Genomic DNA, 14433 nt, shown 5'->3' with positions numbered 1-14433 from the left:
TCACACCGCAATAACTATATGCTATAAGATAAAATTATTTATGCTTATAAGTAAATACATAATAAAATGTTTATGGAATATTGCCAGCAAAATAAATTAGGAACATTAGTAACAAGCTTTAACTCTCAACAGGATACCTTCAGCTAAATAATGGTTTCATAATGTTTTCAAAATGCCTCCCCTCCCTAACTGAACAAATGCCCCCCACCTGAATACGTCCCCCCTAAAACACGAGGCGTGCGCGTGCGCGACACGCGATTAGCACGCGAGACGTGTGTTTATGTTTACATGAATCACTCATGGAATAGAGCCCACCAATATAATCCTTAGCTGTGGATAACGAATGGTGTAGCCGATCGGAAAACTACGGTTAGCTGTGACGTATCTCTGAGTCCATGGCATTAATTTTTAATGGTAGTTTATTAAATTTTTGTAATCATCAGGATTCAAATGATATCAGTTGACCGATTTAAAGTACTTAACCGTTTTTGTTCTAATTTTCGTATGTCTGTCTTGTTTGCGTATAAGTTGTTGTACAGTGAGGTTTTTTTATTTTCTGGTCGGTAATTTTTTTATATATAGTTAAAATAGAGTTATATGCATACTAACTTAGTTTATACATAACTGCTAGCTGAAGTATCTATCTCTTATGCGGATTTAGACAACATAATCATAGTTGTAAATAACTTTGAAAGCTCTCAATTTGGACATTTCAGGAATCTAGTTCTTCGAGTTGTTGTCACCTATAGAGCTTCCACTATGTTATTGTATTTTGACGTTTCCTTATGTCTGGTATGTAAAGTTGGTTTTCCTTTGCAGTCGTCAAAAATGTATGGGATTTGAACTGTCTAAAAACCAATAATACCTATAATGGACAGAGTATAGAGGTGGGTGACTAGGTATAGGTAATACGTGGTAATACTGATGATTCATATCATCGTATTAGTGTAGGCTCTTGGTACTTAGTGAAATCGTCTTTTAATTACATTATAATTATTATCATCATTATTTCAAGTGTGTGGTCAATTCACCGGATTTTCATATCTACCAGTTGGGCACGTGATCAAATATCAAATCAAAACCCTATAATGTGTAGTTCTTAAAAACATTTTAATTTCTTATTATTAAATATTTCGATAATTACTTACAGTCCGAACTTTAAAAGTTTGTCTGGACGAGATCGATGTAAGAAATAAGATCGCAGTTTTCTCATTCTCGATCATTCTCATGTGTACTTTTATCAAGTTTAGATGATCTAAGATTATGTCTAAAAATGCCTTTTACTTTGTTTTGTATATAGGTATATTATAGCCTATTTAGTTTCCCGCTGCTGGGCAAAGGCCTTCCCCTTTCATACCAACAAATATAAAAAGTACCAACCAAACAAAAAGTGCATATAACAAACTAAGTAAAAGTGACCGCCACCAGAAAATGGCAAAACTTTATCAATAAGTTCCTCTAAAGTCCGTACTCGACATCCCTGGCCACTGGCGGGTCAGCTGATAACCCCCGCAGCCTCGGCTGTGGCCGGCCGGGGGCCTCCACCGCCCTGCACTTCGGCCCGCGACGTCGCACACTAGTCTATAAAGGCACCCGGCGCCGCTGGCTCCACCAGTCGGCCTCCGCTCCCCGCCAATAATGCCCACTCACTGATAAATTCATAAGCTTTAAACTCCGCGGAAAGTGAAGTTTCGAAACTCGAACACCCCACCGTTGTTTCTGCGCATGCGTGCTCTGTGATTGGTCCACAATGAGTGAAATGAGGAGCGCCAGTCGGTCAGCGTGCAACAGCAAGGGCACAATGATTGTGGTCTCCAACCGTTTGCCTTTTATTTTGAAAAGAAATGAGAAAACCGGCGAGCTGGAACGCAAAGCCAGGTCAGTTTGATTCGCTATTGAATTAATATCATCGCAATGTTTAGCGTAATTGTACAATACTGTGTAAGTACAGTGTGCCAACCGGTTTTCCATGATTGTCAATGTTTATTTTGCTGTTAGATCGTCAGCCTGGCGTGCCGTGATGTGTGATTTACATCAAGATCATGCACGTAGCTAATGCCTGAACATCAAACTAAAAATTTTAGCCTTAAATAACGTGTGTGCATCAGTAACTTTAATGTTACTCTTCAGTGGGTCAATCGATCTGATACCAAAATAAACATAAAACAAATAAGTAAACTTATGTTGGTGTAATGCAGAAAAATTCAGTTGTTAGTGTATACATTTTACCAAAAATGCTCAGGCAGACTATCTAGTTTCGATACTGGAAGTGAACAAGGTTCTCTACTGGTCTGGAACGTTCCTTTACTGGAATAATCTAGAACCCGTCTGAAACGGGACCGGCCGGCCGGCGCAGGTGGATTAACCCGGGCAATTTCAGGAGTGCCACCTTGTAAAGCATTGAGTACTGAGGTAAATAAAGTCTCAATTTGTTCTCGTTATACGTATAGGGTGACCTTGATATTGAAAGTGAATGACACTAGGATAATAAAAACAAACGATAGTGCAATTTTCAGGTTTTCAGGCACTGCTTATCCCATGGTTCAGTTATTCACTCCAATGATAATAATTATGTTTAAGTATAATTTACTCTTTTGGTTACCATAGAAACTCTTCAATATCAATATCAATACACTTACCTACTACCGTTTTATTGTTTAGTGTACATAACAACACTTCGTCCTACATAGTTGTAACGATCGATCGATTCGCTTAAACCATTCAGTATGTAAGGTGTTTATAGTTGTATACCTACCGCCTACCGTACTGTAGCAATTAACAAAGTTCCATTAAATTGCACCTGAATTAGTTCAATCCATAGACTAACCCCCTAGAGAAGTTACAGAACGTTTTAACTAATAAACTGTTTTTTCCCTCTCCGACAAAGAACAATACTTGTCTATGAATAAGGGGGTTTGTATATATGTACTAAGTCTATGGTTCAACCATATTTTATTGCGTGTGTCGGATTCATTCATGGTATACACTCTGAGCAGCAAAATTCGAGTACCTTTTATAAACAAAAAAAAAATATTTGTATGGAGAAAATCGTTATATATCAAAGGCGTCTGATTACTTATTTTATTGTGGAATAGACTAGTATCCCTAAATGTATCCATAATAGTATTCATTCCTAAATAATTGTCTTGCTAAAAAGTTATGATCACACATACACAGTGATCTTACAGATGCCTCTAAAAATCTTCATCATTCATTCATGAACTCTTAGTTATCTAATAAAACAACAGTAGATGATAATGACTGTATTAACTACTAAGACTGAGATAAGGTCAACATTGACCTAATGGCTTGTCGTAATTACGATCTATCGGAGTCTGCCTAACAGATGATTGCAACGATATTACGATACACAATCTTTGTCTTTTCATACCTTCCTTTATACATCCATCTGCCGTGGCTACTCATTGTTTATATCATTGTTATCTGTAGGGTTTAAGAAAAAAATAATTACCTATTGTCACTAAAATATTTTGGAGGACTGCTTTCCAGTAGAATGAAAACAAACAAGATTCATAGATAGGTAGGTATAACCTGGAACGTCAACACATTCTATTTCAGTTAAATATTATTTCATATAACACTGGTGAAAAGTGGGTGCAGCAATGCACCTCTGCCTACCCCGCAAGGGAGTACATTAGTACAAGGCGTGAGTGTGTGTGTGTGTGTGTTTTTTTTTATTATTTCATTTGGTCATTAAATAATAGTGTTAGACTTAATGTTAAGTGGGACAGTAAAATATAATTTTATTTATTTCAGGAGTTCCCTAAATTCGTACTTAGCGCAAAAAAATAACCTATCAGAATGATTATTTAATTTTGTGTTATCCTTACATCTGAAACATGTTTAACATGTTGTCTGTGTGTGTGTGTACCAATCTGTCTGTGGTAGTGTAGCTCCCAAACGGCTGAACAGGTGGGCTGAACCGATTTTCATTTTCTTGGGTGATGAAAAATATTATAAAAACTAAAATCCCATAAAAAACAATACTTGTCAAAAAAACCAAGTCTCGTAACTCAGTTGTTCTACGGTAAAAAGTTGTGAGATCCATGTAATACCAAGTCTTATCCACGCACGCATCTCAATCTTAATGTTTAATGTTTTATATAAATATATTGACTCGGCCATCGCATGGAAACACGTGTTAATTAAATTATTTAGTGCGATAACCAAGTCAATATATTTATTTTAGTTTTCCCTTGACCAAACACTACTTATATTCCAAATTTGAAGCTTCTAGGTCTGCTAGAAGTGCCTTAGAATTTTTATGATCGTGAGTGAGTGAGTGAGTTAGTGACAAAATTAAGAAACTTTGACCCGTTATAATTCTTAAACTACTGGTTCAAATTGAATGAAATTTTAAATACCTATACCGTGTCTTTACAATGCCTGCATGGTTAGTGAAAATTCAGTCTTCTAGTTTTATCCACAACGAAGTTACAAAATGGGGGTCGAAAATGGCCTGAATAGCTTCGAGAAAAGGATGGTACGGCCGTGCCGCTTTTTTGCTCGACTTGGTGGGGGCACTGCCGTGCCGTGATAAGTAAAGATACAAATGGATACTTGACATGATACTGGACAAAAAAAACATACTTAAAATTAAGAAGTCTAAACTTTCCGAAAACAAAAGAGCTATAACGATAAAAGTATTACGAAACTTAAATAACAAGCATCATAGCTCTCTATAAGGAAAAAAAATATTAAGTACAAAAATTCTCAACAAACAAGGACGCAGATTGAGAAAAATCTTTACTTTGACCTACTTTTATGCGTAAATATTTGTTTATTTACGTAGCTCTCTGACATATCTACTACTTTCTCCTTGGAATATCAATACAGCATCAATAAAAATCTGCTTAAATTAAGGGTCTCAGTTGTGAAATAGGTGGTTCAAAAACTTAAATACGACACCCTCAAAATACAACATAAGGGTCTAAACATGAAGCTAAATAAATAAAGAGGATAAACGCACACCACGCAGCCGAAAAGATTGGCTCTTGCGTATCAACTGTGTTCTCCTTCCGACTCCTGAGCAACCATAATTATTTTATAAGCATTTCGTACGCACGCATACATACATTGCAATCATCATCATCATCATTATCATCAGCCTTCTATCGCCCACTGTTGGGTACAGGCCTCCTTTTAACGTTAATGTTTTCGGTCCTGTGCCGCTCTGAGCTCTGGTCCACTTAAGATATCATCGGACTGCAATACTCACTGGTCTATTCCCCACAGCGCCGGTGGTCTCGTCACGGCGGTGGCTCCAGTAGTGATCCGGGGCAAGGGCCTGTGGGTGGGCTGGCCCGGGATCCACCTCGAGGACCCCAATGAGAAGATACCGGAGTCCGACCCCAATGACAACACGCCCACCGCCGGACTTCTGTCTAGTAAAGTGAGTCAGTTCAACACTTATTTGGGAACCCATAATTTTAGCCTGGTTTTATTATTATTAATAATAATTCACATTTATCAATAAATTATTTGTACACATAGCATCGGTTGCTGTTTCGGCAGCAGTCGTTAAGCCTAGTCAGAGGCCTTTGGGCGGCTTGAAAACATCAGACAGTCGGGTTGCCCACTTACCCGACCACTCTCTAAGCACTTGCTTGCTTGTGTTGGGGTCCACCAACCCGCACAAGGCCAGCGTGGTGGACTATGCCTAAAACCCATCCTTCATTGAAAGGAGACGTGCCCTAGCAGTGGGGTTGTAATGAACACATAGCATTCTCTTCCAGTTAACCTAAGGTGTTCTGAAGAAAGCGATAGTTAGGTTTGGTTTTTCACTTCAGTCACGTTGGTCCAGTGCTGGCCGTCAGAGCAGAGAACAATTTGTATGAATGGTCAGCGACGATTTGATGTTGTTATACTTAATTAGATACCTAGTTACTTACTTGGATATTGTACTACATCGCAGAGTGTGAATAGATACATAAGATAATATCTACCTCTAGTTGCCTACCTATCAATGGCCATAATTGATAGCCGTTGCATTTGTAATTATGTTTTTAATATGTCTTGCCTTTGAAAGATTAATAATTATTGTTGTAAATTGTAAACAACAAAAGCTGCACCGAGCCACTCACAATCTTACGCTAATTAGGTACAAGTACCTATCATAAAATAAAACCCAGGATAGGGTAGGTTACCTATCACTTTCATGATTGCAGGCAATACACTCAATTGAAAGACATAAAATGTATTTAACTAAGTGCTTATACAGCTAGCTAACATCTATTGATAATTACATTATTACTTTTAAGGTGTCAGATTGTTAAGTTGGTTAAATAAATACTTTTTTAATTTAATTTAATTTAAAATGCCATAATAACATAATAAATAATCATATCATGCCTCAATTAAATCACAAATCAATAAAATAAAATACCTATCCACAACCTACTAACGATCTAGCTAGGTAGTACATCTTTGTCCAATACTCTAGCAGTCGATTAAACATGGAATTCCCCTTTTTTTCGAATACACTGTTGTATGAAGTTGCCTAGCTAATATAGGGTAGGGACTAGATCAGACAAAAATCTAGATTGTCCAGTTTATATTTAATGACGCTGTTTTGTTTATCGTAGCAAGAGCTGCAATTTTGTTTGTATTTATAAATGATGCTATTTATTAAAATGTACCTCTAGCAGTAAGTACCTATAGGTAGGTACGATCGGGCATGCATGTACTTATTTGTGATGCATGGATTTATCGACCGACTAGGCAGATAACAGATTGTAAAATAATTATATTCTTAGGCAGGCACTCAAATAAATAAGGTGCTATAGTCATAAAAGTTGTTGATTGATATAATTATAGTACCGCTTTTGCTCCTACCTAAGGAGAATATTACGACGATGTTAAATTACAAAGATTAGCAGTTATGGGCTCTGCCTAGGTACCTAATGTAAGAAGTTAGTCATTCAAATTGCTTCTACTGACCCAAATGCAGACCGCTAATTGACTCGTGACATCGAATTGATCAAACAAGTTTTAACTTAAAGTTGTATGGTAGATAGAACTTGACTATAACATTGTAGCTATTCGAGTAGTAGTTACATAATGAACCAATGTCATACTAGAGATCTAATCAATGTCTCGCTAATTGAAATTCTACTCATCGCTCCGGTGGCTACTGTAGTTCAAACGCGCATCTATAATATAAAAGATGCTATTATTCAGTTGAATGTTAACCTACTACTGTGCACCTGACTGACAAAAACCAGCTTATTAACTAGCTTTGGCGTACCCGGCGTAACCCCTGATTCTTGCTGGCCAGGTGCACAGTTAATTCGTACGAGTAGTGTTGTTCTATCAAATTCCCTGATCATAACAATCTGGTTCCAGATAGTTCCAATCCACGCGGAGCCAGCTCTCTTCGACAGCTACTACAACGGCTGCTGCAACGGGACCTTCTGGCCGCTGTTCCACTCCATGCCCGACCGGGCCACCTTCAACGCAGACCACTGGAGGGCCTACGTCAAGTGCAACGAGGAGTTTGCCAAGAAAACCATCAATGCACTACGCCTCTTGCAAGAGAATAAGGAGAACAAGAATACCTCCCCGCCTATTGTATGGGTCCATGATTATCAACTGATGTTGGCTGCTAACTGGATTAGACAGACCGCTGAGGAAGAAGACTTGAAATGTAAATTAGCATTCTTCTTACACATTCCCTTCCCGCCCTGGGACATCTTTAGACTTTTGCCCTGGTCGGACGAAGTGCTACAAGGAATTCTGGGTAAGTTACTAAGTATTGGTCGCCTACATACTTTAATTGTCCTGGTGTCGTTAACAAATACCCGGATCTAGATTTATTTTTGGTAATAACAACGTTTAATAATTTTCCATAATTTCCAGGATGTGACATGGTCGGATTCCACATCACAGACTACTGCTTAAACTTCATAGACTGTTGTCAGAGGAACCTGGGTTGCCGTGTCGACAGAAAAAACCTCCTCGTCGAATTGGGAGGCAGAACCATCTGTATCCGACCACTGCCCATCGGCGTGCCATTCGACAGATTCGTCAGCCTCGCGGAAAAGGCTAAACCAGTGCTCTCTACAAACCAAAAAATCATTCTCGGAGTCGACAGACTCGACTACACCAAAGGCTTAGTTCATAGACTCAAAGCATTTGAGAGGCTACTAGAGAAACACCCTGAGCACATAGAGAAAATTGTACTTCTCCAGATCTCTGTGCCATCTAGAACTGATGTTAAAGAATACCAAGACTTGAAGGAAGAGTTGGATCAGTTGGTAGGAAGAATCAATGGAAGATTCACTACACCTAACTGGTCTCCCATACGGTAACTACTGCAAATATTACTTTGTGTTGAACTTGATCTTAATTATTTTTGTGCTTTATGAAATTGAATGTCTAATATTTATGCTCTCCAGTTACATCTACGGCTGTGTGGGCCAGGAGGAACTAGCAGCCTTCTACCGGGATTCGTCCGTGGCGCTGGTCACGCCGCTTCGTGACGGCATGAACCTGGTAGCCAAGGAGTTCGTGGCGTGTCAGATCAAGAAGCCGCCGGGCGTGCTCATCCTGTCTCCCTTCGCCGGAGCCGGGGAGATGATGCACGAGGCCCTCATCTGCAACCCTTACGAGCTCGATGACGCAGCGGAAGTTATTCATAGGTGAGTTTGTACGGCAATCTTGTTGCTATGTCCTTAGCTAATGGCCCTGTTGCGTATTATTTATAAATCCGGACAGAGTATTTCTGAACACAGATATCTTATTAAACAAATAAGCTGTTAGAGTAAATTGGACACTTCCTTGATTGAAAGTAAACATGCATTCACCAATCTTATCACCGGGGTAAATAATTACGAAGTCACGTGTCTCACGTGATCACTCAAGTTTCTTGCGCTTTTATTTTAATAAAATTCATTTTCTGTTGCAAAACTGTCCCTAAATTGATCCTTCGATCCTTCCCAGAGCCCTAATAATGCCGGAGGACGAGCGCATCGTCCGCATGAACCACCTGCGGCGGCGCGAGCAGCTCAACGACGTGGACAGCTGGATGAAGTCGTTTCTCAAGGCCATGGACTCGCTGGAGGAGGAGGCTGACGACATCGGAGCCACGTCCATGCAGCCCGTGACCATTGACGACTTCGACGAATATCTGTCCAAGTAAGTTGTGGGACTGTGTGTTTTGTTGTAGAGATTTGCTATGCTATGATGACAGAATTAGGAGAGAGTATTAAAGAAGTTTCACCTCTGTGTGTGAACTCCTGGCGACGGCTATTAAATTTGTGTTTGTTTATGTAAGTACCCCGTACGTACCTATCTAGTTTTTTATCATACGTACCTAACTAGGTACGTACGTTAAGTCTTGTTGATATTTTTAATTTATTTTACGAGCCAATAATAATTGAGCATTGTCGTCATTGCTCCAGCCACAACAATAACATATTTTCCATATTTCCAATAAATCTGTCAGGAAGATTAAACGGCAAATTAACTTATTAAATGCCTTGTAAAAATGATAAAAGTTCAAGCGGGCAAGGCGTGGCATTACTTGAAGACATATTATTATTTTGTAATCAGTGGCCCTGTTAGTGTCGCGTTATTGTTTTTATACATTTATCATGTATATAAATGATGTAAATATTAACTGTTGTAGCGTGTGGAATAAATGATAATTTTCTCTTAAGAACAATACTTTACGAGATTTATTGCGAAGCAAATTTACCTACCCATGAGACTACCTCTACCTACAGAATCAACATTTATTTTATCCAATTCTTGTGCGTTTTCACCAACGCAACGCTAACTGCGTATATTTGACTTGAATAATTTCACAATCCTAATTTTAGAAATTCCGTATCGACAAACTTTCACTGTGACCTAAGTAGGTAGGTGGGTGTGGTGATATCTCGAATTAAATTAGGTGGAAGGTAGTTAAGATGCGGATGTAAGTAGGTACATGTTTGTGGAAGGAAAACAGGGTCACAGTTCAAAGCCTTTGTCACTAACCTTGGTAGTAAGCCATGTAGGTAGGTAATAAGGTAAAATGTAGGTAGTTAATACCTTCCAACTTCCAATATGTACAAAATACATTTTTAACAACTTTCGATTTACCTAAGTACTTAAAAAAAAAAACATAAAACCAGCACCGCACCTTGCTTTTAGCAAATATAAGGTCATATAATGTAATTATCGGTCTCTCCCATCGTACGCTGATGTGTGTCATAGGAATCCTTTGCATCCAATCTCTACGTTAAACTGCGTTACCAGTAACTAGGCATACTGTTCGCCGTCGACTGAGTATTAGGTAACGTATCGGTTTAGGATACGTATTACGCCGACTGTTCCCAGTTCCTTACTTTTGCTAGGTATCTTAAGGTATCCAATCAATTAATATCGGTTATATATCAAAAATCATTACCACCCCATTCTATTCTTCTTCTATTCTATGTGGGGTTGTAAGTAAGCGCCTGGTTTCTCTATTTGAACCTTTGTGCATATCACTAAGCTCCAAACTGCCTAGGCTTGGACCATATCCCACCACCCCACCACCACTTACCACCCCATTAACGCCCCCTCCTCCCCCCAGATACATAGGCTACACGCAGAAGCTAGCCCTACTCCTGGATTACGACGGGACGCTAGCGCCCATCGCTCCTCACCCGGACCTCGCCACCCTGCCGCTGGAGACCAAGCACACGCTGCAGAGACTGTCCAACATGTCTGACGTCTACATAGCTATTGTGTCCGGGAGAAACGTGGAGAATGTTAAGAATATGGTGAGTTGGTGACTTTGAAGCCGAACTTACACCGCCGGCTAAAGTTGAGCCACTTTTTCATACCTGTGCGTCTACCGCAAACTATGCACTATATGTATGAAAAACTGGCTCAGCTATGCGAGCTGAGCTAAATTAACTACGACCTAGATAGGACAGGGTAGGGAGTTCGTATGTTTCAAGCCACCTACAGAGATACAGTTAAGAATTAGGTAAAGACTGCGTATGCAATCCGATCTTTATAGTATTGTGTCAGTATCAGTTTTAGGCGATTACCTACTCCATTAGTACCTAATTAAATTTTCAATTTCCTCATTATAGCCAACGACCACCTAGGAGAAATAAATAATAATAACTCGTAGCCATTGCGACACGGGTATCTATAAATAGTAGTGCTTGTCTACATAAATAAGTACCTAGATTGTTTGTATCAATAGGTACCTACCTACTTACTTAGCTTTAACTTAAATATGTACTTAATTATGCTGTATATCTTGCTCGTGTCGTGTCATTTACTCACATACAGACACACATATCTAGCCTTTATCGTCCAAGTTCATTTGCAATAACGGATATTATCAATATGAACTTTGACTGATACTATCAAGCAAGACACAAGGCAAAATATGTCGCATTTGCGTACCATGTTTGTTCAATATTATTGTTTTAAAGATTAATTCGTTAGATTAGGCAGAATTTAACCTGGTTTTGGTGATATCTTGGACTACGCATAAGTAGGTAGGTATGTAGTTAAGCTCAGCAGAGATAACTCGCATATTATGTAGCTACCACGATTATTTTGTGTTTATAGCCATATTCTGGTAGCACCACACACAATTCACACGTCACACTTCCTATCCTACTTGAAAAAATATTCATGAGAAGCAGATTTAGCTCAGACAAGGCAAGTTCCAGATGTATTTTGCCATGGTCACTAAATACTCTACCAACACCTTTACTGAAAAAATCGAGTCAGAAAAAAATATCTTGATTTGTGAGCGTCTTGCACCCCGTAGGAGGCCTTCAGGAACTTATGACTATAACCCTCAATCCAACCCGCAGGTGGGCATCGAGGGCATCACGTACGCGGGCAACCACGGGCTGGAGATCCTGCACCCTGACGGCAGCAAGTTCGTGCACCCCATGCCCATGGAGCTGCAGGACAATGTTGTCAAACTGCTGAAGGCTCTGCAGGAACAGGTGAGGAATTTTGGTCTTTCTATTGTATATTGGTTCAGAGCACTATAAAGCCCTCAAACGTTGGGAGTTTGAGGACTTTATCCAATAGACTTACAAAACAAAGACAAGCTGCTCAAGGCGCTTCAGGAACAAGCAGATTGACTCGAAATCGCTGCGATTTATAGACTATTCTGTTATATCCTTGTTTTATCACATTTACTAAAACACGTTGTGGAAGAGGCAGGTATTCCTTATGGAAACAGAGTATCCTGGCAATACCTACTCACATTCCATTGAAAACGTCCTCAGAGACCACAATTTCCTGCAAATCAGAGATACAAAAAAAACTAACACTTAATGCATATCCAGGTCTGCCGTGACGGTGCCTGGGTGGAGAACAAAGGGGCTCTCCTGACGTTCCACTTCCGAGAGACGCCGATAGCCAAGCGCGCGGCGTTGGCAGACAAGGCGCGGGAGCTGATCACTGCGTCAGGCTTCACGCCCGCCCCGGCACACTGCGCCATCGAGGCCAGACCACCTGTGCAGTGGAACAAAGGTAAGCGTGCCTTTGTGTGCCATCACTAGGTACCTATACTCCAGCTGATAGGATTTTCTATTCCATAATCTCCACGCTTCCATCAGAGGTTGTATACTTTTGATATGATCAATAGTTTCCGCAAGTAGCGTTGGAGTTAGAGCGCTGGACTGACAAGTATTTACTGCTGGTACCTAGAGCCACGATGGCCTAAGATATGTAGATAGATCTTCATCTTATCAACCGTTTAAAAATTGCATTTTGATTTGATTTTCATTTACTTCCTGTTGGTTTCCAGGTCGTGCGTCTATTTACATCCTGAGAACTGCGTTCGGACTGGACTGGAGTGAAAGAATCAGGGTCATCTATGCTGGTGATGACGTCACTGATGAAGATGCTATGCAGGTCAGCATATTATTATCTTGGTTATCCTCCAGATATTGTCTCTGGGAATAGATAGATCTGTCCAAGACTTCTGGCGTTATTACAGCCACCGTCTTATCATCATTAGATAACAGATAATAATCTAACGTTGGTCGTGGGCTTTTTAAGATCGTTCTATCACACCCCCCTTTCCTCCTTCTTTCCCCATCCTAAAACACAGCTTTATATCAATTAATTTCTTCTTACAGGCGCTCAAAGGTATGGCGGCAACTTTCCGCATCGCGTCAGACACGATCACCAAGACGTCTGCAGAGCGCCGTCTGTCCTCAACAGACTCAGTCTTGGCCATGCTCAAGTGGATCGAGAGGCACTTCTCCCGTCGCAAGCCGCGGGCTAACTCCCTCACGTACAAGAATGCAAGGAAAGCCAGAGACACCCTGCAGATGCAGATGTCCTACCAGCTGCCCCTGAAGACCTCGCCCAGGCCTTCGCCTCCAATGTCGCCAGATAAATCCTCTAGTGGATCTGAGTCTTCGTAAGATGGGAGTTTAGTGCGAGGTGATTAGTAGTAGGGATTTTACAGTCATTGGCTGCAAAACCACACTAAGTTTATATGTACGCGGCCGATCCGCCCCGCATTGCATTATACCAAATGAATGTAGCGTTTTGTAAAAATATTTATAGCATTTTTTGGTCTTTTTATGGTAGGCCATTTTCATTCCAGCGCCTTGGTTTCTCCCAAAGGGCCGTTTTTAGACTCTTACCTACACTTTTTACTTGAAGTGTCTGTTGGATAATTATAAGTTTACAACAACTTGTACTGTTTAATTAGTAGGAGTTTCGCAGACACTAGACTAAATACTGTAATCAGTATTGGAAACTTCACTTCTTATAATTTTAGATAAACATATTTTTATCGAAAAAGGATGCTTTGTAAAAGTGAATCTGCACAACTAACTTTAACTAAATGGTGCACTGATATAGTTTTGAAATAACGATTTATGTAACATAGATGGAGCCATGTAGCGGCTCTAAGTTGTAAGGTCTTGGATTAAAATCCCGGTAAATACCATCATTTATTGTCACCCTACTGGAGTGACTATTATAGTGCAGCTCAGCAAATGCTTAAAGTAGATGCAAAAATATGCATGTTAAGTTTAGAGTTTACGTTTAGTTCTAGATTACATGTGATTCTTTGTGATGAAGGCATAGGTTATGTAATAATTATATAAATAAATACAATTAAAAACATAATATTTATTTCAAAAGTGCTTGGCATTGATATGATCGTATTCCAAATCAACCTTATTCTTTATGTACTTATGTGAAACTATTTTGATGTATATGATTATCTATCTGTGTAAAACTATTAATATAGTCATGTAGTGTATAGATAATTAGGTGACCCGGAAAAATGTAAACCGATAGCCACTATCCATATCACATTACTGAGTGCTAAATATGATGTCTTTATCTATTTACATACTTATATTTGAATTTAATATGAATGTACATGATAGCATATAAGAAAACTAGTCTAGTTATGTACCTGCCAAGTTAAATGTA

The 14433-nt window shown here is 39.5% G+C and overlaps 1 protein-coding gene across 1 annotated transcript; it reads left to right on the top strand.

The window, feature by feature from the left end:
• The first annotated feature begins 1522 nt into the window (after nt 1-1522).
• On the top strand, nt 1523-14372 carry LOC105384687 (alpha,alpha-trehalose-phosphate synthase [UDP-forming]). Its single transcript, XM_048624501.1, has 11 exons — nt 1523-1878; nt 5257-5413; nt 7366-7759; nt 7879-8326; nt 8418-8660; nt 8962-9156; nt 10583-10772; nt 11832-11969; nt 12318-12504; nt 12782-12888; nt 13116-14372. Exons 1-11 carry the CDS (start codon nt 1751-1753, stop codon nt 13404-13406), a joined length of 2478 nt encoding a protein of 825 aa, XP_048480458.1. The 5' UTR covers nt 1523-1750; the 3' UTR covers nt 13407-14372.
• Nucleotides 14373-14433: the final 61 nt, after the last annotated feature.

Source organism: Plutella xylostella, chromosome 12 (genome assembly GCF_932276165.1).
Source record: "Plutella xylostella chromosome 12, ilPluXylo3.1, whole genome shotgun sequence".
NCBI lineage: Eukaryota > Metazoa > Arthropoda > Insecta > Lepidoptera > Plutellidae > Plutella > Plutella xylostella.
Note: the sequence above shows the minus strand (reverse complement) of the source record. Positions and strands in the feature narration are given on the sequence as shown.

What these genes read in the sequence shown, in the direction of transcription:
- LOC105384687 (XM_048624501.1), top strand. Translation starts at nt 1,751, where the DNA reads ATGAGTGAAATGAGGAGCGCCAGTCGGTCAGCGTGCAACAGCAAGGGC. An exon ending in GAGCTGGAACGCAAAGCCAG is followed by an intron (nt 1,879 to 5,256) that starts GTCAGTTTGATT and finishes TATTCCCCACAG; the next exon opens with CGCCGGTGGTCTCGTCACGG. An exon ending in CTGATGAAGATGCTATGCAG is followed by an intron (nt 12,889 to 13,115) that starts GTCAGCATATTA and finishes TTCTTCTTACAG; the next exon opens with GCGCTCAAAGGTATGGCGGC.